Source organism: Grus americana, chromosome 3 (assembly GCF_028858705.1).
Source record: "Grus americana isolate bGruAme1 chromosome 3, bGruAme1.mat, whole genome shotgun sequence".
NCBI classification, from domain to species: Eukaryota; Metazoa; Chordata; class Aves; order Gruiformes; family Gruidae; genus Grus; species Grus americana.
Window position 1 is genome coordinate 4,055,303 of NC_072854.1, and position 21,415 is coordinate 4,076,717.

Sequence of the window (21,415 nt, forward strand, 5' to 3'; positions counted from 1 at the left end):
CGGTCCGGCCTGGAACTTGCTCCAGCGTGGGCTTCCCACAGGCCACAGCCTCCTTCAGGTGCCTCCACCTGCTCCGGCGTGGGGTCCTCCATGGGCTGCAGGTGGAATCTCTACACCCCCTCATCCTTCCTCCATGGGCTGCAGGGGGACAGCCTGCTTCACCATGGCCTTCACCACGGGCTGCAGGGGGATCTCTGCTCTGGCGCCTGGACCACCTCCTGCCCCTCCTTCTGCACTGACCTTGGTGTCTGCAGAGTTTCTTACATCTTCTCACTCCTCTCTCCGGCTGCAAAAGCTCTCCCTCTAAGTGTTTTTTCTTCTTCTTAAATATGTTATCACAGAGGCGCTGATTGGCTTGGCCTTGGCCAGCGGCGGGCCCGTCTTAGAGCTGGCTGGCATTGGCTCTATCAGACACAGGGGGAGCTTCTAGCAGCTTCTCACAGAAGCCACCCCTGTAGCCCCACCACCACCAAAACCCTGCCACACAAACCCAACACAATGTCAGAGACAGAATCCATGCTTTCTGCCTCTTTTGCCCTGCCATCATGATCTGGCAGTATAGAAAATGCCAAGATATCTATAGATGCTTCCTTCAGAGGGCCTGGAGGCATCTGAGAAATTTCACTTCTGAGGGGACCTCACGCAAGAGAAAACCAGGAACATTTTGGATAACATCAGACCCTTGACAGTGACACAAGCTAGAAAAAAGACACAAAGAATGAAAGAGAAAGAGACTAGCAAACACGTTTCCAAAAGTTATGGATGTACAATGTAGAGATTTGGCCATTGTCTTCTCAGAAGCTGTTGCTGAATGTGCACAGAACAGTGCTGTGGGATGCCGGATTTGTCCAGGCTTGTTGGTGCCGAATACAGGGCCATTATAAGCCAGCAGAAGGGGCCCTGGGGGAGTCCAGCTTGGGCGAGAGCAGGGATTGAGCAACTTGCTTATCTTGCACTGATGAGCACTGGACCTGAACAGGGGCAGGAGATGAGCAATTTGTTCATCTGAACAAGATGCAGTGCCTGACGGGTCTACTCCTCAATCAACTAAGTGACGCCTGGGGTGAGGGGGAGCCTTCACAGCTCGACGTTACTTTGGTAAAACTAAACAGACCACTGCACCTCTGTACTGAACACCTTTGTTCCCCCCCACTTCCCCCCCCCCGGCCCCGATCAACTGCACAACAAGCCTTGTTAAAGGCCAGTCGGCATACAATACCTGACTTAGTCCCACCTCGCCAAAAGTATAAATCTGGCATCTAGAATCCTCTTTTCTGAGGACGAGAACTCCAACTATCTGGATGGGTCGACAGGCCTGGACCTCTCTCCTCCCCAAGCAGGGACGCCTCTTTGGTAAGATTTGCGCCTCTGATTATGTTGGATGTTACCCCGGGAAAACTATCATTAACAAAAGCGCTGAACTATTAACTTGAGCTCAAAATTGTTGCAGTAAGTGCATTTACCAACAGCAATTCCGAACTTTTATATCTGTCGCCTTAATAAATTACCTATTTTTCTTTTCAACTTTGCGAAACTGTTTCAGTGAAAGTCCTTAGCAGGGCTCTGACAGGCAAACGTTGACTCTAATAAGTGGCTACACACATAATCCTTTAGACAGAAACAGTTGACCAAGTCCGGGACTAAGACTGGACCTAGCCGCACCTCGGCTCCTCTCTGAGAAGGAGTTTAGAAAGCAAGGGGGTCCTTTCTGAACCTCATGACTCAACGGGAGGGCCTCCCTCAGCCACACATCAGACTTGTACCCTTTCACGCGACAAATGCCCACTCAAATACATTACCAAACTGAGATGGTTTTGATGGGTGGGTTTGAAGAGGTGCCCACATACGTAAAAAAACCCTCTGAAGGGGAAATTCTGGCTTTGTCAGTGACACAGCTCCCATTTATACTGTTCTGCAGAATGAATGCTTATGGCTCTTCAGCTTGCAGGAGATGCTGCAGCACAACATCTCATAATGCAACGTTTCTGGGTTTCCTGTATTTCCTTACTGTTACTTTTGCATTTATTCTAGCACTCATATTGTGAATGTTTGTACTTCAGTTAAAAATCTTGAGAAGAATTTCTCTCCATTAACTATAAATGAAGAACAGTGAAAATAGCTTGGACTTTGATGTTTACCTTTAGGACACCTAAAGTTTGGTGAGAGAACTCCTGCCATCTGTCTCTTGAAAATATGATTCAGTTTACAGAGATTCTTCGGTTTTTAGAAACTTTAGGCTACATGTGCCAAGGAGCTTTGAAGACACATTACATGCCTGCCAGTTACAGTGTGGTCCTTTGACCAAGAGGCTGGACTCTGCACTGGTACCCTGATACCTTCAATCAGCTGTCAAGTCAAAAATAAGATGGAGGGCAGATTTGTTCATACAGATGATGTTAATCTCATCATTTCTCCCTGGTTACTCAAGACAACTACATAATCATTAAAGTCTTGATCTTGATTAAATACTTGCATACTGTTTGAGGTTTATAATTGTGTATGCGTTCGTTATTGATTCAGGTGATCAACACTTGAATCAAAACTTTATCTGTTAACTATAATGTAGTACATGCCTTGCAAATTCACTTACAACTGTAGAACAACTTCTAAATACTGGTTATCCTCATTTTGGTGGATCTACTTTGGCAGTGCAACCGCGGCTAACAGCTTTTGCAGCTAATCTAAAGGAGCCTGAATTTCTATACTATACGCTCCACAGTGGCATCAAAATACCTTGATCTCCTGTGCATCAATTATGCCTTATGGGTACAATTTGGTTCAGCGTACGTGAAGGAGGCTAAGAGATGATGTTACCGTACGACTGAGGAGCAGTCGTGGTTTGCTAGGCCACCAACCATCACTGTTGTTCAACCTAGCTCCTCTTTGGAGCACGCTAAAACATCTGCTCTTTGGCATGCTGCTAGGGCTCAGCATTTTGTTCATCCGATGTTCTAGCTGTGCCTTCATCCAATGACTTCCAGGTGCATGGAGCCTTCATTGATGTGAACAAACTATCCTCTGGAGGCGAGGGATAGAACAGCAGACAGGTATTTTGTGTAGCAGCATTTTAAATAGGGGTGAAACTATTGAAAGACCTCCCCAATATTTGCTGCTTTTTTTCACCAGAAAACTATTAGGAGCAGAGTTTGAGATTCTCCCTTTTGCTCCTAATTACCCCACCTGCTGTGCTAGATACAGACTCCTAACATGGAGGTAAGATCCGCCTTTCTCTCTGGGAAGTGATCTTGGCACAATTACCCAAACTTCTTGATCTGACAAGGGTGAAAGCCATTTCTCCTCACAGCACCCTGCAGCCTCATTGTGAAGACACTTCCCTTAATAGTGTATCCCACCTGCATCAGGCAGAGCAGCACTTCAAGCTCCTTCTATCAGTTCTTGTGCCAGGGGTCTAAGCACTATATTATTGTATAAAACGCTGACCCCATCATAATATCTATCCTCCTCCTCCAAAGAGGACTGGGTAAACTGGACCTGAAATGGGTGGGAGAGTGTGACACTGTTGGTGAACTCTGGCTTGAAGAAGTTGGAGTGAGGACTTGCCATGGAGATAGAAAGAAACATAACTGGATCATCTTCTGAAGTTTGATGAAACAGGAAAACAAAAGAAACATATTACTTAAGCAGAAGGAAACTCTCCATGAAGACTCCCTTTCTCTCTGTGCCAAAAATAGTGAGAAAGTAGACGATGTTTTGGGTAGAGAGGATTACTTACCTAATGTCAAGAGTCAAATGATTGTGAGGTGCTGCCCAACTTAGCTGGGCTGGATCCCATGCACTTTCCTACCCGGGTACCCTGGGTGAAGGAACGTGCAGTTGGTGCTACTGAGATCCTGGTGTAAGTCAGGTCTGCCAGCAAAAGGCACCGGAGAAAAACGCTGGGACTGTGGAAGGCAAAAACATTGATATGTCCCTGCTGATGTATGAAACTGACTGACTGTCTCCTGTTCATAAGACCAGGAGCTGCAGGCAGAGATGGAAAGGCTTTCCACCCTGAGCGCCACAAACTGAAATCTCAATAAGACCTGCCTCACATCTATGAAAAACCAAAGGTGTTCCATCCCTCCTCTGCTTCTCCCTTGCCCATCTCCAGGCAGAGACATTTTGATGGTAAAAATGGGAGCGACTATGTGGAATTTGTACTTATCAGTGACAAGAATGCTCAGTGTTAAGGCCAGATCCTTGACATTACTTGCACACAGGACCTTGGACATGGTAAAAATTAATGATGTATCTTTATTTCCTTGAGGAATCAGGTTGAGTAACAATAACAGTTGGTAGGCAAGCTAACCACAAATTCTTGGCACGTTGTGAAGTAACTGCAACTTTTGTAATTATATTCCCTCCATTTTCTGCTTTATGGCCAGAAGTTCATAGACACACCAGAAATTCAACTGTCATTTTTTACTACTTCAAAAACAGTTCACTTATAAAAATATGTAGAAAATAAAAAGCTATTTCAATTATCAGTGTATGCATTTAAGGGAAATCATTTGTAGGCATGTTTTCACATCCATATGTATCTGTGTGTGTCTGTGCATGTATGCATATTTTTATACTTTTGTATACTTGAGAGATTAATATCAAAATATTGAAAAAAATCACATCACTAGTAATTAAAATATTTCAGTTTAGGTTTGATACTAAATGATCTGTAAGACTTGGTGACATTTGCACAGATCTTGGTCAATGAGAAACACCAGTCATTCAAAATAGCAAACATATCATAGCCTATTATGATGCACTTCAGTTGTCATATTAAAATATTGCATGAACAATGTTTGTTGAATGAAGTGAGATGTAAAGTAAAATATGATCTGAAAAAGTATTTAGTATTGGTGGTTTTGGATGGTTATTGGGTATGTCAGCAAGTGACTTGGTGCAATGGAAGATCAGTAGAAAGGAAAGGATCACTAGTTCTTAGAGGTTGTGCTGAGGCTTCTCAGTTCTTCATTATATGGATTTATGAATTCGGTTTGACTTGGATTTTTCTATTGAATAAACCACAGAACAATGTAAGTTGGAATGGGTGTTTGGAGACCATCTGGTCCTTCCATCCCTCCAGACAGAGCCAGTTTCAAAGATAGACCAGGTTGCTTAGAGCTTTTTCCAGTTGAGTTTGAATATCTATATGAGGATCCAGATTCTATAAAGCCTCTGGGCCCCCACTCCAGCCTCTCATTGTGAAAGGGTTTTTTCTTTATATCTAATTGGAATTTCTCTCATTGTAATTTGTGTCTGTTACCTCTCATCCTTCCACTGTGCACCTCTGAGAAGAGCGTGGCTCCATCTTCTCTATAGCTACCATTAGCAATTAGATGACTCTTAGCCATGTCTTCTTCAAGCTGAACAAAGATGGGTGCTTCAGCTCCTCTTCAAATGGCTGATGCCACAGTCCAAACTCTCCAGGTTTCCAAAAGAAAGAAATGTTATGTACACTCTACAGGACCTTGAGGTGGTGTAGCCCACACGTTGGTTCATGCCCCACTAGGCAATGGAGTACCGTCAGGGTACTTTGGAGTACCTTCAAAGCAAAACTTCTGGTTCACTTTCCTCCTAAGGAATCTAGTTTGCACACATGAAAACCTCTCTGCAAACCGAACCAGCATGCAGTCACAGGGGACCATCAGGGGGTGACTTCAAAACTGCACTAATGCAATTGTAGACTTCACTGTGGATACCGCCCTAGAAATGTGTTCACCTGTGGACAAAAAGGCAAGGCATTGGGGGTGGGGGGTGGCAGCTGAAAACAAAAGAATAAATATGATTAGGCACTATAAAAATCCAAGATGCATTTTGGACATTGCATGCAATTCTAGCCATCCCATTCCCAAAAGTGTGTAATAGAATTGAAAAAAAATAAGATGAATGTGCAACAGGAATGATCCACTGAAATAGATGGATCCATCTGAAGACTTATCTGACAGATGTGGTTGACAGAATCTCTCTTTTCATGGTGGGAAAATAGACAGACAAGGGGGAGTGTAAGAAAAGACCACTGGATCGGTAGTGATGTGGAGAGGTGAAAATAGAGTATTTATTTGCTTCTCCCCATGACAGAAAAAGCAGAAATGATCAACTGGCAGACCAAGAGCAGATAAGCCAAAAATCAATGCTCAGCCAAGGCATAATATGTTTGTGGATTTATCAACCGAAGGTCCTGTGGAGGCCAGAAGTACCAGAAGATCAGCCAGAGTCATGGAAAAAATGCTCGATCAGGAGCTCTTCAGCCTGAGGCACTGGATTTCCCTAAACTGATCTATTTTCCATCAGCTGGAAAGGTGTACAGGGATATAACCATGATGCACTCACCTTATTTCTGCACATTTTATGCTCTTTGCTTAGGCATCCTTAGTGGCCACTGCCCACTAAGCCAACGGAGATTTGTTGTAGTTTCATATGTCCATTCTGTGTTCTTACACTATATATTTATGGGACAGAAACTAAACTAGCTGGGAGTGCAGAGAAGCACACAGATGCTTTGTATTGCAATGGATTATGTCGATCCTAAGCAGGAACAGTTCAGCGTATGTCCCAAGATGTTTGACACATACCATGGTGGCTTAACGTATCTTACACAAACTGGAGTGTCACAAGAGGTATTGCATGAATAACCTGGGAGTTTCCAGAAGAAAAGCTTCAATTGGTTCGGAGAGAAACCCTGCTTTTTCACTGGGAAATGAAAAGCCACTTGATTCTGGTTGGATTAGAAGTCCCACCAAAGAAATGGGTAATTTTTTGATTGGCTGAACATGTACTTGCTGAGAAGAGAAAGCGTTTGTCACTCCCCTGAGGAAACACATTATAAAAGAGTCTCTCAGCCCCACAGCCAAAGCCTTCTGGAGGGAAGGGACCAAGAGCAGGTCTTTGGCTTCTGGGCTCACCTGGTACCTGGTAACTTCTCAGCTCTTTTCAGTCTTTCTTTCAATGTCTGCTGTTGTCTTTTCCTCAAAAAAACCAACCCCCCCCCCCAAAAAAAAACCCCCAACCAAACCCAAAACCAACTCCAAACCTCTGCATTATTAACCTAAATTTGTAGCTTACTACAAAAGGTTAATCTAAGTTTTCCAGAAATTGCACAGATTGAATAAGAAGTTCAAATATGTGCTAATACCTAGAATACTTTGATAAAAATACTCTGCTTATTAACTCTAGGAAAAAATCTGGCTGGCTCAGGTTACTTTAGAGAGGTCTGTGGTCCAGAGAAATTGGTGATCTCTTTGATAGAAACCAGCATATATTTTTTGTCTATGTCTCTATGTTAAGAACTTTATTTCATTGTCAGAATTGTTAACTTTGCCTACTTGTTTCTCCTGATATTTTTAAATATATAGAAATTTGTGTAAACTTCTAATACTAATTTCAAAGTTGTTTTGAGCCAATCTCTACCATTCTATTTACAGAAATATGACTTTTCAGCACATCATTACCCTTCCTTGCCTAAGATAACATAATTTGTGACAGATCAGAATATTCTCTAATGCCAAGATAGACATTAACTACCTCTTCTTTATCCATAAGCCCCCTTCTAGGACATCTTATCCCATTTTGCTTATATTAGTTCAATTATTAACTCTTTCAATGAAGGCATTACATGTTTGTTTTTCAAATTTCATTTGTCAAATGCGAACTGATTTGGTTGGACATTTCCATCCTAGAACTGCTGCCTGTAGAATAAGACTGAAGATTTTGAGCAGTTGATTTTAGCTGTTTTTTCTTGATAAATTTTAACATTGCAAAATGAACTTTTTTTTTCCTGAAATTTGTAAGTTTGACTGTACAATCACCTCATTTTGCTTAGTGTTGTGTATTTATTAGATAAAACATTTAACTAAAAATAAAGTCGCAATTGCATTTTGGCTAAGGACTATTTGCAAAATGTGAAAGAAATCCAAGCAATTAAACTAGTAAAATAACATAATGATCACACAGAAGTCATGATGTCATATGGGTCTTACTGGTTATTTATTAAAGTTTGGAAAAAAAGGCAATATAAATGCCATTTTGATTAACGCAGTATTTGTACAGTTCAGAAGACTGTAAATCCCAGGGACTGTCTGTCATACACCTTTCTTGGTGCTTTTTCCTACAGTGACACAGCAAATCCGCAGTCATGAAGATCCTTTACCTGCTCTTTTCTCTCCTCTTCTTGGCACTCCAGGTTTCTCCAGGTAAGATGTGATGCTAGAAGGGGATTTTTGTGCACCTGAACTAAACTTCCCAGCACTTTTTAACCACTACTGGTTAAAATTGCTAGAAACTGAGCAGGAGTTAGTCGAATAGCTCAGCGCCTGTGCTCCCCTATTAAAACTCTTTCAGAGGTGGAGAAGTTATGACTTCTGAAGAAAAGTGAATTCTCACTTATGATGTCTTCCTAAAAAGATCATGCTAAATGTTCTGGTGTTATACACCTGAGATGGTGTCTGTGGCCGTGATCTTTGGATAACAGCACACTCAGCAGAGCATACGTAGATGAAAATGAAGCCTGGCAAACTATTTTTGGATAGGAGCCAGTATTAAAGCCTCTGGATCCATGACCCTTTTCCATAAAGTAAAGGACAATGAGTCAGGAGGTCTGTCTCATTCTGCACTTGGACTTTAAGGCCATCCATTTAGATGCACTGTGAGGTAGGGATCCCACCTCTGCAAGGTGTAGACCTGCTTTGTAATGGGATCTCTTACATGGCCTTTCACCACGGCCAAATCTGGGCAGCAGTCCTTAAGGCAAGTCGGTGGTGAAGGCAGCTCAACGAATGGGAAAGCCTGCTGGCATCACGACTGCATTGCTCTGCCCTGCAGAATGACAGGGAAGGAAATGTTTTGTTATTGTCGCAGGTCTGTCTTCACCCCGGAGGGACATGTTTCTCTGTAGAAAAGGGTCCTGCCACTTTGGAAGATGCCCCATCCATCTGATTAGAGTTGGAAGTTGCTTTGGGTTCCGCTCCTGCTGCAAAGCGTGAGTTTAACATTCACCAATCTTATCTGCAGTATGAGCAGACAAATCTGTTTTGCCTGTTTCCTTAACCCCAAGGTGCTACTGAATGTTCAGATTGGATATAAGGAAAAAAACTTACTACACCATGAGGACAGTCAAGCATTGAAGTAGGTTAAGCTCCACAGTGCTCCTTCTCCTGAGATGTGCACCATGATCTGCCCCAGCAAGAAGGATAAAGTATGGTTGGAGATGTCAGCCTTGTGCTGTGCCAGCTCTGTTTGACCCCTTTACAGCTCCTATGCCAGAAGAAAATATCAGGGTTTGGTATATGCAGAACTGGGCTGCTGTGCTGTATGGGGAACAGAGGGGAATTCAGATAAGCTGCAGGGTGAACACAGATCTCTGAGTTCCATCAAATGTGTGCAAAAAGTACAACAGTAAAAATAAATTATCATATGAAAGGTAACCACCTATTTTCATTTGGGAATGAATGCATTCACCCCAATATCAAGTGATATCAATTTAATACCCCGCTTTCCCTGAAGCAATGGCAAAACACTCTTACTCACAGGTATGAGTGCACAGGGCTGTCCCCGCATGACTACACATGACATTGAGTATTTTGGAAAGTATTTATACCCAACAGGAAAAAACGCACAGAATGAGAATAAGTAGGGAGAGAATAAAAGCAGAAAGAGAATCTGAATCTTCTTTTTTTTTCCTTTGTACAGGCCATGGAATCTATAAAACTTAATGGACTGCCCATTCAAGAGCGATGAAAATTTCTTGTAAACTTTGGAATTTGCTTTGAATCCCCTTACTGCCAAAACCACCGGATCCTGCTACAAAGGTGCATGCACCTTTCATTTTTTAATGCAAAAAAGCTTTATGATGTAGAGTTAAATCCAAATGTATTCTGCATTGCTTTCCATCCTTTTGAATAAATTGTTGTTGCTCAGCATTCACTGAAACACGGGTGTCTGTTGCATGGGCTGAGGTTGATGATCCTACCTGGGTTTTGACACACAAACCCCAGAGGGCAACAATTTACAGCACCAACTGCTCCTTAGTTTGAGCTTTTCTGAGCTGTCCAGGGCTAGACAGACATGGACTGAAGACCTTACCCTCCAGTACCAAGAGGCAGACTGGCTGGAAGGACTCAGCTTCCCTTTGCAGGAATGTGCTCAGATGCCCAAATCCCTTTTTTCTTACCATGCAGAAATCTTTTCCTTGGGAAAGAGAAATAGAAATAGTTAAAAACCCAGGCACCCACCTACCATCACCATATGAGACTCAATGTTCTGGCTTCTGGAAGATACCTGTGAGCATCCAGGGAAAGATGTAGGCCTATTTTCTTTTTTTTAAATAGTGCAACAATTTATGTTAGTTTATGTGAGGCACTGGAACAGGTTGCTCGGAGAAGCTGTGGATGCCCCCTCCCTGGAAGTGTTCAAGGCCAGGTTGGATGGGGCTTTGGGCAACCTGGGCTAGTGGAGGGTGTCCCTGCCCATGGCAGGGGGTTGGAACTGGATGGGCTGTGAGGTCCCTTCCAACCCAAACCATTCTGTGATTCTATGATTCTATGATTTTCTCTCTAGAAGTTGTTTGTCCTGTATAATTTCACAGCAATGGATGTAAGTTTTGCCTTTTTTCCCCACCTGTCCCTCTGAGAGGATGCATAAAAGATAATAGATGGAGAACAGCTTATGCTGGTCTCTCTTCATTGACTCCTCTCCCAGTCTCTCCACCACACGGCACACTCCCTTCAGTTCTCTGTTGAGATACACACATTTCTGAAATGTTGTTCAGGAGAGGATTTTATTTTCCTGCCAAAATTGCAACATTTATATGTCCCATGACTCTTTCTTTGCACTTCTTAGCAGGGAACAAACTTATCTTCAGGTGTCCCATCCAACTTCTAATCCTCTGTGGCGTGATTTCATATACTCAAGTCTTTGCTACAGTAATGTAACTCAAAAGTCTTTGGAAAATGGGAGTTTGGAGGAATGCATGCCTGGAGAAGTTGTAGACCCTCTGCCTGGTGCTAGCTGATAGTCCGGCGCTGTCGTGCAGTGAGACAGTTGGCAGGGCTTGCTCACATGTCAAAGGGGGCTGAGAGGGTACTGTTGTCCCCCAGAGGAAATTTATCTGGAGGAAGCATCCAACACGCAACATGGCCATGCATTCAGCCAAAATGTCATGCTTCAGGCCTCTTCTCAGTGCAGTTACAGCAGCTAGGTTATGTCCACCATCAGAAAGCAGCTCAAAACTCATTGGGTAGATTATAGAAAAATGCCTCTGAGTGTTTGGCGTAGACAGTAGACTTGCTCTCTCTCACACGCTGCTAAGAGAAAAGCAAAGAAAATGCATAGGAGCCTTATGGTTGAAAGCAAGTCTAACACTCTGTATTAAGAAGGGAAAAAAGGTACCAGAGTAGAGACAAAGCAGTGAAAATCCGTGCCTAGAAAACATGAGGGTGTTTTTAACTGTCATCATGACAGAAGTCGTAAGTTTTGCTGAGAAACGCAAGTGTACAAAGGAATTATCTTACAAAGAATACAATTGTTGACTATTCCTTAACCAGCAGATAAGCAGGATAATTTTATTTTATTTTATTTTATTTTATTTTATTTTATTTTATTTTATTCACTTTTAGCCCAAATACATCATGAAAACGTAACATCTAGCCTGCTGTTCCTTGCAGGATTTCCTATGCTAAACAGTGTTCGATGGTGTTAATGAACTATACAGAGAAGGTTCTTAGACGATCTGATTTATGACATTTAAAATTACAAATTTTTATTTTTACAATCCTGTAACAGACAGAAACTGCAAGAGGTCTTGACTCTTCCACAACAGCACATGGAGACCAGGCAGAATATCACACAGCGCTAGAAATTCCACTACTGACAATGTTCAAGGAACTGAAGCCATCCTCACCGGTCTGTTGGTTCTCCTGACTCTATTAACTGTGATGGGAGTCTAGACACCACTGCGTCTATGGTCACCCAAATTAAGTCAGAGGAACTGAATCCCCCAAATGTGTTGCACACAGTAGATATTGTGGAAGATATGGTAAACTTCACAGGTCGCATAATATTTGGTACTGAGATATTTCTTCTTGTCTCAGCCATCTCTTACCTCCTACAGTTCTGCCTGAACTTGTCCAAACGCTTAATGTTCCCTTGAGCAGCACCACTTGTAATGCAACCTTTTACAGTTATGTCTGGAAATGAAGTGCAAACTGTGGAAGTGAAGGACAGGAAACATCGTTATTTCTCAACATGGCAGGAGTTAGAGGGTAGCTGGCCACCAACTGTTGAGGTTTCTCTACAATTCAAAAGCTGAAATTTCTAGTTGATGCTTTGCAAGTCTTGACTTTTACCTTGACAAAAATTCTGGCCTCAGTATACAGGATATTGCTTGCTATGGATGGCCATATGTCACTCCTGTCCTGGGCCTTGTCCCTGTTAGCCATAGGCACCAGCAGCAGCAGATACTTACGGAGGTCTGTGCTGGGTGGTGTGTCCCTTGGGTGGATGCTATCCATCCTGGAGGCCCCAGGGTCCTCCTCATCTTGCTCCAGCACACTGTAACCCTCTTTGTGGGAGGCCCTGATGGGAGCTGTGCTGCTCCATGCCTCATCCCACCATGCAGCACAGAGGGATCTCTCTTGCCCTCATCAGCACTTGGGCTGATCCCACGGGCAACCCCCAAGGAGACCTTTGTAGAACTTGGAACTAGATCTCCCAGGCTGGCTGTCCATCTCCCCCCCAAGAAGACATCTTGAAGGGGTGCCATGGATCAGATGGGTAGTCCTGCAGGGAGTGGGCAGGGTGTCTTCTCCTCTCCACCCATCTCGAGACAACCTGAGGTTAGACTGGCTGCTCTCTGCCAGCGGGCTGACCTCACTCTTTCTACAAAATGCCTCCATGATTGTGATCCACCTGAGGGTAAATATGTATGTGTATCCATGAGCACGTGTGTTCTTAAGAAGTGACTCTGGTGAAGACTTCTCTTTCCAAGAAGGCCACTCCCTGCCATTGCCAACTTTCCAGCTGGATATGTAGCACCTGGCAGAGATGCTAGGCTTCTGTTTGTTGGCATTTGCTTCTGTCATGTTTCACTGGGTAGCTTAACACAGCTCTCACTTGCTATGATGATGGCTCTGTGCTGACTCTATTTTTCAGAAACGCAACACATTAAAAAAGTGGTTGCAATTTTGTCTTCAGGGAGATTGCTTGGCCTCAAAACTCTACCCAGTGATGGAGTTGTGGAGCAGAAGGCTCTGAAGAGGTTTACGTTTTCCACCTTACTCAAAAAGCAGATTCATACATATCATCAAGAAGTACAGCACAGAGATACAGTTACTTCCCATCTCGACAAAGGCAAACATCCCTCCTAGGGAAGCCAAGCTATGGGACCTCCAAGTCCAGGGGTCATCTGTTAGGAGACATACAGGGAAAGTCCTGTGCTCACCTCACCCCTTTCAGAGGTTTAGTTGTCTGTTTTCAAAGCCAGGATTCACATGGGGCTGCTACATGGCCATGAGTAACAGTGCTGCATGCGAAAGAGCTGTGATAAGCAGGACTCTCCCAAACGTCACTTGAAAGCTGCTTTTATGTTCAATTTCTTTTCCCTGGCCCTTGCTTGAGCTATTTGCCAGCTTTGATCCTGGATGTACACCTTGCTGACCTGCCTTCCTGGTTTAAACCCGGAACTGCCTCGCTGCTGTGAAGCCAGACTTCCCTGACGGAACAGCCTGGCCTCGCTGCTCCCTGGCAAGTATTTTGGTCACCGGCAGACCTGCACATGGACAAACATACGTGTTCGCCTGCAGCTGCAGCACAGCTTTGCGTGTTGGTTTGTAGAAGGGTTGAGGTTAGTGCCTCATAGCAGAGAGCAGCAGGGGTGGTTTGTATGGTCTCCGGATGGGAAAGGAGGAGGAGGCATTCTGTTTCTTCCCTGGAAATTGGCAAATTTTAAGATATAGGTTACCCTCAGCGAGCTTGCAGATGACACCAAACTGGGAGGAGTGGCTGATACACCCAGATGTTGTGTTGCCACCCAGAGGAACCTCGACAGGCTGGGTAAATGGGCTGGCAGGAACCTCATGAAGTCCAACATGGAGAAGTGCAATGTCCTGCACCTGGGGAGGAACAACCCCATGCACCAATATATGCTGGGGGCCACCCAGCTGAAAAGCAGTTTTGCAGGAAGGCTGAATGTAAGCCAGCAATGGGTTCTTGTGGCAAAGACGACTATTCTGAAGGTATCCTGGGCTGCATTACACCAAGTATTGCCAGCAGGATGAGGGAGGTGATCATTCCCTTCTACTCAGTGCTCATGAGGCCATGCCTGGAGTGCTGTGTCCTGTTCTGGGCTGCCCAGTCCAAGAGACACATGGACATACTGTGGAGAGTCCAACAAAGGGCCCCCAAGATGATGAAGGGACGGGAGCATCTCTTCTATGACAAAAGGCTGAGAGAGCTGAGCCTGGAGAAGAGAAGGCTCTGGGGGATATTATCAGTGTATATAAATACCTGAAGGGAGGGTGCAAGGAGGACAGAGCCAGGCTCTTTCCAGTGGTGCCCAGTGCCAGGACCAGAGGCCATGGGCACACACTGACACACTGGAGGCTCCCTTGGAACATCAGGAAACACTATTTTACTGTGAGGGTGACTGAGCACTGGCACAGGTTGCCAGGGAAATTGTGGAGTCTCCATCCTTGGAGATGTTCAAAAGCCATCTGGACACAGTCCTCAGCAACTAGCTCTGGGTGATCATCTTGAGCCGGTGGCTCAGACCAGATGACCTGAGGTCCCTTCCAGCCTCAACCCGTCTGTGACTCTGTGATTTTGTGAAACTACATGTCTTTATTGAAGCCAGGAAAAGCAGTCTCTGCCCAACCAGGCCCATGATGGAATGTCTCCAGCCCATGATGGGATGTCTCCAGCCCATGAGCACCCAGCAGGAGCAGCACTTCCACTCCTGCTGTCACACCCCCTGGGGATGGCAGAGGCAGAGAGGGAAGAGGACATCAGGAGATGGGTCCAGGAGCCAGAAGTGAGGGGGAAGTCCTTCTTGGAAAGTCCAGGGATTCATCACCATTTCCTGCATAAACAAAGCACAATATGTGGTCACCGATATTTATTTCTTATGTTCCTTTTTTGTCTTCCTCTAGTCTCTCTGCCATGTCTCCTATTATAAGGACCTGTAGGGAATTACTGGACAACCCTTCCTCAGAAAAACTCCAGTCCTTATTGCAGATGACTTGGACCTCTGCTTTCCTTAGTGGTTGCAGCCTTGAACCCAAGGCTCTTCAGAAACCTCAAGGACATGGTCCTGTGCCCCACACTACACAAAGATCGCACTTTACTTTCCAACAGTATGGGAAAATCTTCATGAAAGCCCCCAGTCTGGTCTCACTGGGCTGAGGGGGAATGGGGAAGATGTTGGCTGAATTTGGGCTTCTTCAGCCCCATACAGGGCAGGTTCAAGCAGCTTTACCAAGGGACCTTAACTGTCCTTCCCTGGCCCCTGCCTCTCAACATGAATGCAGGACAGTGTTATTCAGCAGCGTGGATGTAAAGAGAACAGCAGATCTATTCCGGCTAAGAAAGCAGAGGGCCAGTTCCTGAATGTTTGACTTCAGAACTTACTTTTTGCAGCAAACTATAAATGTTGAACACCTTCCAAAGATGTGATGAGGGTGATAGCATGTCAGAAAACTACAGAATCCCCCTTCTTGCTTACACTGACCTTCATTTCCTGGAGCCAGAGATGCACCTGTACAGAGAAACAGTTGAAAGGAAAAGACAATTTGGGAGAATATTCTGTAATTTCAGAAGGGCTGGCACTCCAGTAAGATTTCAACCCACTTTGTGGGCCAAGTATTGAAATGACCATACTTGCACCTTCAATAGCAAGTTAACTACCTAGAAGGACTATCAGCTAAAGCCCTGAGGCACAGGTATCCCTGACCATTTGCGGTACAAAGGGATATTTTCTTTCCTCCCACTGTCCCTGCAGAAGGAGCAGCTCTTCCACAAAGCCTTGTCTAGCTCATCCAGCCTGGAGTAGAGGGCTTTGATATCTCAAAATCACACACATCTAGGTGCTAAGCATCTGTGATTAGACAACAGACTTCCCCATCCATTTTTTGGGTGAGCAGGGTACGCTACATAGGTTGAGACTTCAGCAATTGCAATGGAGCTCATCTGGAGACACCCCACCCCCCCCAGAGTAGCAGCTAAATGCCCAGGATGGAGCCCAGAGCTTGATGTGCCCTAACCCACAGAAGGAGCCAAGCTCTTATTGCTGGATGGCTCTCTTCACGTGAGTCCCTCTGCTCTCAGAGGAAGGGAAATTGTAAGAGCATCCTTTGGTATATCTCATTGCATGACTTTTCATGCTGCAGCAAAGCCACAAAACCATTCCCTCCTTTGAGCATCTCTAGAAAATATGGTCACTTTCTGGGACATGGAAGACCCCACTAATGGGGGCTCACACCTCACCTGTCTGCCCTCTTCCCTTCTCACCTGCAGCACCCTGGACCAACAGGAGGAAGAAGGGGAAAAGCAGGTACAGGATCTTCATGGCTGATGCCCAGCCCAGGTCTTCACAGGGCTGCAGAGGGGAGAGACCAAGGCAACAAGGACATGGGGGACCCTAGGAGGTGTAGAAGTCTGGGCAAAGTGGTATACCAAACTGCAGATGTGTTGTCCTGAACAAAAGAAGAAGGTGTTGTCTGTAGCCTATCCACAAGAACAACGGCTACCTATGCAACTTCATGAATAGCCTGTGAATAATTCAGCAAGTTTCAGGCAAGGCAGTACCTAAACATGTATTTTTCATTTTTCTTCCTTATGCTTTCTCCCAAGCACAGACTGTAGATCTTATGTCTGATGACTCATGCTGTTTTAAGTAAAAAAAACAGGCAGAGCTATCTAGACAATGCAGTCAGAAAACTTACCTTTGCAAGTACCTTGGGCCTTAGGCATGGCACACTTGTCTCTAAAACAGACCTCTGTTTCTAGGAGGACAGAATTAAAGGGATAGACTAGGTGTGCTATCAAATGTGCTCATCAGCTAAGGGTTATGCCTAGTGCCTGTGCTCTCTTGCTTCTGCATCTCCTTACCACAGGCCAAGGTAGAGAAGGTTTACACACTACGGAGATGCTTGTGCCAACACTGAATGCAAAAGCGATAGTAAAGTTATGGTCACAAAATTACTCTGTGCAGCAGCTCCCCAGATAGGAGAAAAATGGGAGACAGCTGTCTCAGTGGCCAAAGAGATCAGGAAAACATGAGCTTTCAAGTTAACTGAAGGCTGAAAGAAAGGAAATTCTCTGTATCGCCACATGAAAAGTGGCTCCTCCCTTTAAGTTATAGAGTTCTAATTTCCCCAGAATACAAGATCCTCGTGTCCTTCAAAAATCACATAAAATTTCCAATCTCTTCTGCACTGGGGAAACCCTGGATCCAGATTCAGCAGATTCAAAGGTCTAATGGGAAGGAATAAATATTTTCAATTTACTTTTTTCCCTCGGAAGCTCAAATGACATCATTATATGAACAGATATATCCAAGAGTTTGTCATTTAGATGGTTCCACTATGATGGGACTTGAACAGAGAGACTGAATGCGTGGCCAAGCTGAAAGAGACCCCGTAGTTACTTGCCTGACAAGGGAAGGTCTTGGTCTTCAGGTAGCAACAAATGCACCAGGAATCACTTGCTTCCAGATGCCCTTGGGGTCAAGGAAAACCACTTTGCCCAAAACACCCTAGTTTTATACCACTGCTGGCAGGTGAGACATGCTGATTCCCATGGCCGCATCTCCCCTTGGCCAATCAGAAAGTGACCCATCTGCGTGGGGATGGGGGGGGGTTCACCTCGTCCCTCCCTGCTGCAGCGGGAGAGGCTGAGGTGCCTCCTGGGGGCTGTTGCAATCTTCACCGTTATCCTCATGCAACACATCTTGTGACACCCCTGCACACAGCGGGCACACGGGCTGCAGTGGCTTGGCATGAACTGCCTGGACTTTTCCTGGTACAGACAACAGCAACCAGCCTCAAAAAAGCAGATAAGTTTTCTCTCCTTGTCTCCTCCAGTCTGACAAAATAATCAGCTAGCATGCGATGTGCAATAAAATGAGGAATATTATAAACCTTCTTACCTTTCAAAATTATAAGAAGGGCTTTATCTTTGCTTTTATGTGAAGTTTCATCAGATGTTTTGGAAATAACATATTGATTGCTGCATGCATTTATGAGCTGATGTTCAAATGCACACATATATCAACATCTCCAGTTCACTGCTTCCATGTAACTCATATCATACCATGTGTAACAGAAAATATTATTTATCCAATGATCTTTCTCTTTTTCTTTCTGTTTTTGCTCTATCTCTACTAAATTAAACTCATGGGGTGACTTTCCACAACACCATCAGGATGTTCTGGGCAAATGGGCCCATGGGGCAGTGGAACAGCTTTGCATGGCTGAGATAAAGGATGTTCCTGGTGACTGCTAAACATTCAGTTAAATGATACATGAATGAATGTGAAGGAAATGATCCTGGAAAGTCAGCAGGAACCTGCTGTGCTGGGTACAGGACCTGGACATCAGGATGGGAGCTCCTGATGGGTGTGAGGAAAGACTCTAGCTGATGTGGACACAGCTCTTGGGGTTGTACAGATCCCCACTCACTCCTACAACTCTCCCACAGGAATTTATGTCACAGGAGACTGGGCTACTCCGAATCCAGCAGGGACCTTCAGCTTCAGGACCAGGGCAGAGATGCCCTGGGAGCAAATGCAGGCATCAGCCCAGTGGCTCTGGGAAGGGCTGCAGACCCAGAAGGTGGGGGAAGTTAGGGATGGAGTGCTGAGGATTATCTGTTTGCTGAGGACTATCTGCTTCCTTGGAATGGGAAGGATTCAGTAAAACAGGCAGGGTCACTAGTTGTTGACATACTCACATGTGCATGGACGCACACCTGTATTTAACTATAGAAGGCAGAGGTCTGCACTTGCAGAAATGTCAAGGTCACTGGCTGTTGGCGGAGAACAGCATTGCAATCCCAGTGTGTCTGAGGCAGCCAGAGAGAAGACACCCTGCTTTCTCCCTGCTGGACTATGTAAGGCCCTGATAACAAGTGAATGTCACAAACATCCGTCTCGACCCAAGCAGGGATAAACTGATAACGAGGGAACGTCAAGGGTACCGTCTTGTGAGCCCCTTCCCCTGTTCCTGAAACACACAGACAAAAGACCATCTGTGTCCTGTGCATGCGTGCCCGTGAAACGCCATCATTCAGTCAACCCTGAGAGGGTGCACAGTGAGACCCCCAGGACCCCCACAACCCACCGACTCATTTCTGGAACATTCCTGAGCACATACTGCACCTGCTCAGTGATGACAGACCCCCGCCTACGTGGAGCATTTTGGGTTATAAAAAGGGGAAACACAAACTCTCAGCACGCGCCCACCACCTGAGGACTACAACTACGAGCAGAGAACATCGCTGGGTCCAAGGGTGGTGATATCTTCTCTCTCTCTCTCTTTCTCCCTTTCTTTTCCTCTCCATCATTCTCTTTGTGATTTGTTTGAACCTCTAGAGTAATTGTCGTTACTCCTGAGTACTGCGCAGAGAATTAAAAAGTTAACCTCACCCTAACCCACTGGGTGGGACGGGACAGACTACACTTCTGGACATTTCCAAGTTGTGGTCCATGGGACCCATTGGAGAAGTCACCTTGAGGAGGAGCTGCACAGACAGCCTGGGAGACCTACTTCCCTCCAAGGCCTGTAAAGGTCTCCTTGGGCGCTGGCTGCAGGATCAGGCCCCTCCAGGAGGGATATGGCAGGGACAGGGGATGTGGGACTGGTAGAGGGGTTGGTGCTGTGGGGTTGGCAGCAGGGAGGGAACTGAGTGGGGACTGCTCTGCAACACTCAGCCCCACTGGAGATGAGGGAGATGGAGGTCCCATCCCACTGCGTGGTGGAATCTCTGGGGCCTCTGGGATGGGTTGAGTGGGCAGCCCTGGCCATGCCTGCCCAAGGGACACACCATCCAGCACAGCCCTGCATGTGAAGCTGTGGCTGCCAGGGACAAGGGACACCCAGGACCAAGAGGACCAGGACACGGCTCCCGCTCCCCAGGAGGGAGAATCCACGCAGCAGCTCCATCACACCCGCAGCAAACACCCTGCTCTGGCAGGGACTGCCCGGCTCGGTGTCCCCACGCGGCTGCCAGGCAAGAGCATCTGCAGGGACAGCCATGGTGGTGACCCCCAGCATCCCCAGGCGCTTCTCCTGCCACCAACCCACCGCCACCCCCATCCCGCGAGCAGGCGCCGCACACACCCCCATCCCAAGGAAACGGCCACACGTCCCACCCGCTGCAATGCCAAGCTGCTCGTCTTTATTCAAGCCAGCAAAAGCAGCCTCTGCCCAAACGGCACCGGCTCCCTGATGGGATGTCTCCGGCCCACGAGCGCCCGGGCACCCAGCAGGAGCAGCGCTTCCACTCCTGCTGTCACACCCCCTGGGGACGGCAGAGGCAGGGAGAGGAGAGGACATCAGGAGACGGGTCCAGGAGCCAGAAGCGAAGGGGACGTCCTGCTTGCAGAGTTCAGGGTCTCAGCCCCACATACTGTATGAAGAAAGCAGACAAGCATGTCACCTGATGTACCTTACCTTTCCTCCCACTCTCTCCCACCTCCCCTGTGATCACAAGCAAGTCTGTGGTGCAAGAGAACCAGGCTCAAGAGAGCTGAGGTCCAGTCCTTACTGCAGACAGCTTGGACCCCTGTTATCTTGGTGTTGGCCGCCCTGACTCCAAGCCTATGCAGATGCAGAAGGAACAGCATTGTGTCCTCGATGCTGCTGTCCAAGGACAGGGAATGCTGCACTCCTTGCGAGCTTGGGGAAGCCCTCTGCAAAGCCCAAATGAGCCTCGTGGGGCTGAAGGAGAGCGGGGAGGTGCTGGCTGACCTTGGGCTCCTTCAGCCCCACAGCAGGTAGGTCCAAGCACATGGCTTTTTACTCCCCTGGAATCCTGCCTTGAAACATGTATAGCACTGAGCTATTAGCTAGTCATGAGCACTTAAAGAGAACAGCAACTCTTTCTGCCATCACAGTAGCATTTTTAATTCCAAAACTTACTTTTTGCAGCAAAAGAAAAACCTTGAGCATTTTCCACTGATGAAAAAGGGGAAAGAGCACTTCAGAAATCCGCAGAAGCCGTTTTCTCGTTCACATTCTTCTTTATTTCCTGGTGCCAGGGAGGATCCTGCACAGTGAAAAAGGTCAGAGAAAGTGGGTATGGGATAACTGTAAAATATGTGTGTGGTTCTAGGGGGGCTGACGCTGCCCCTCGATCTCAGTCTCCCACGTGCACCGAGCGCCAAACCCAACACCTTTACGTCTCTAGCAGGAAGTTATCTTTTCTGCAG

At 46.0% G+C, this 21,415-nt stretch overlaps 1 protein-coding gene across 1 annotated transcript; it reads left to right on the forward strand.

Annotated features, from left to right (window-relative positions):
* The first annotated feature begins 6,835 nt into the window (after positions 1-6,835).
* LOC129204950 (antimicrobial peptide THP2) lies at positions 6,836-9,924 on the forward strand. The gene is made up of 4 exons (XM_054821791.1): positions 6,836-6,912; positions 8,111-8,189; positions 8,854-8,974; positions 9,685-9,924. Exons 2-4 carry the CDS (start codon positions 8,132-8,134, stop codon positions 9,698-9,700), a joined length of 195 nt encoding a protein of 64 aa, XP_054677766.1. The 5' UTR covers positions 6,836-6,912; positions 8,111-8,131; the 3' UTR covers positions 9,701-9,924.
* Positions 9,925-21,415: the final 11,491 nt, after the last annotated feature.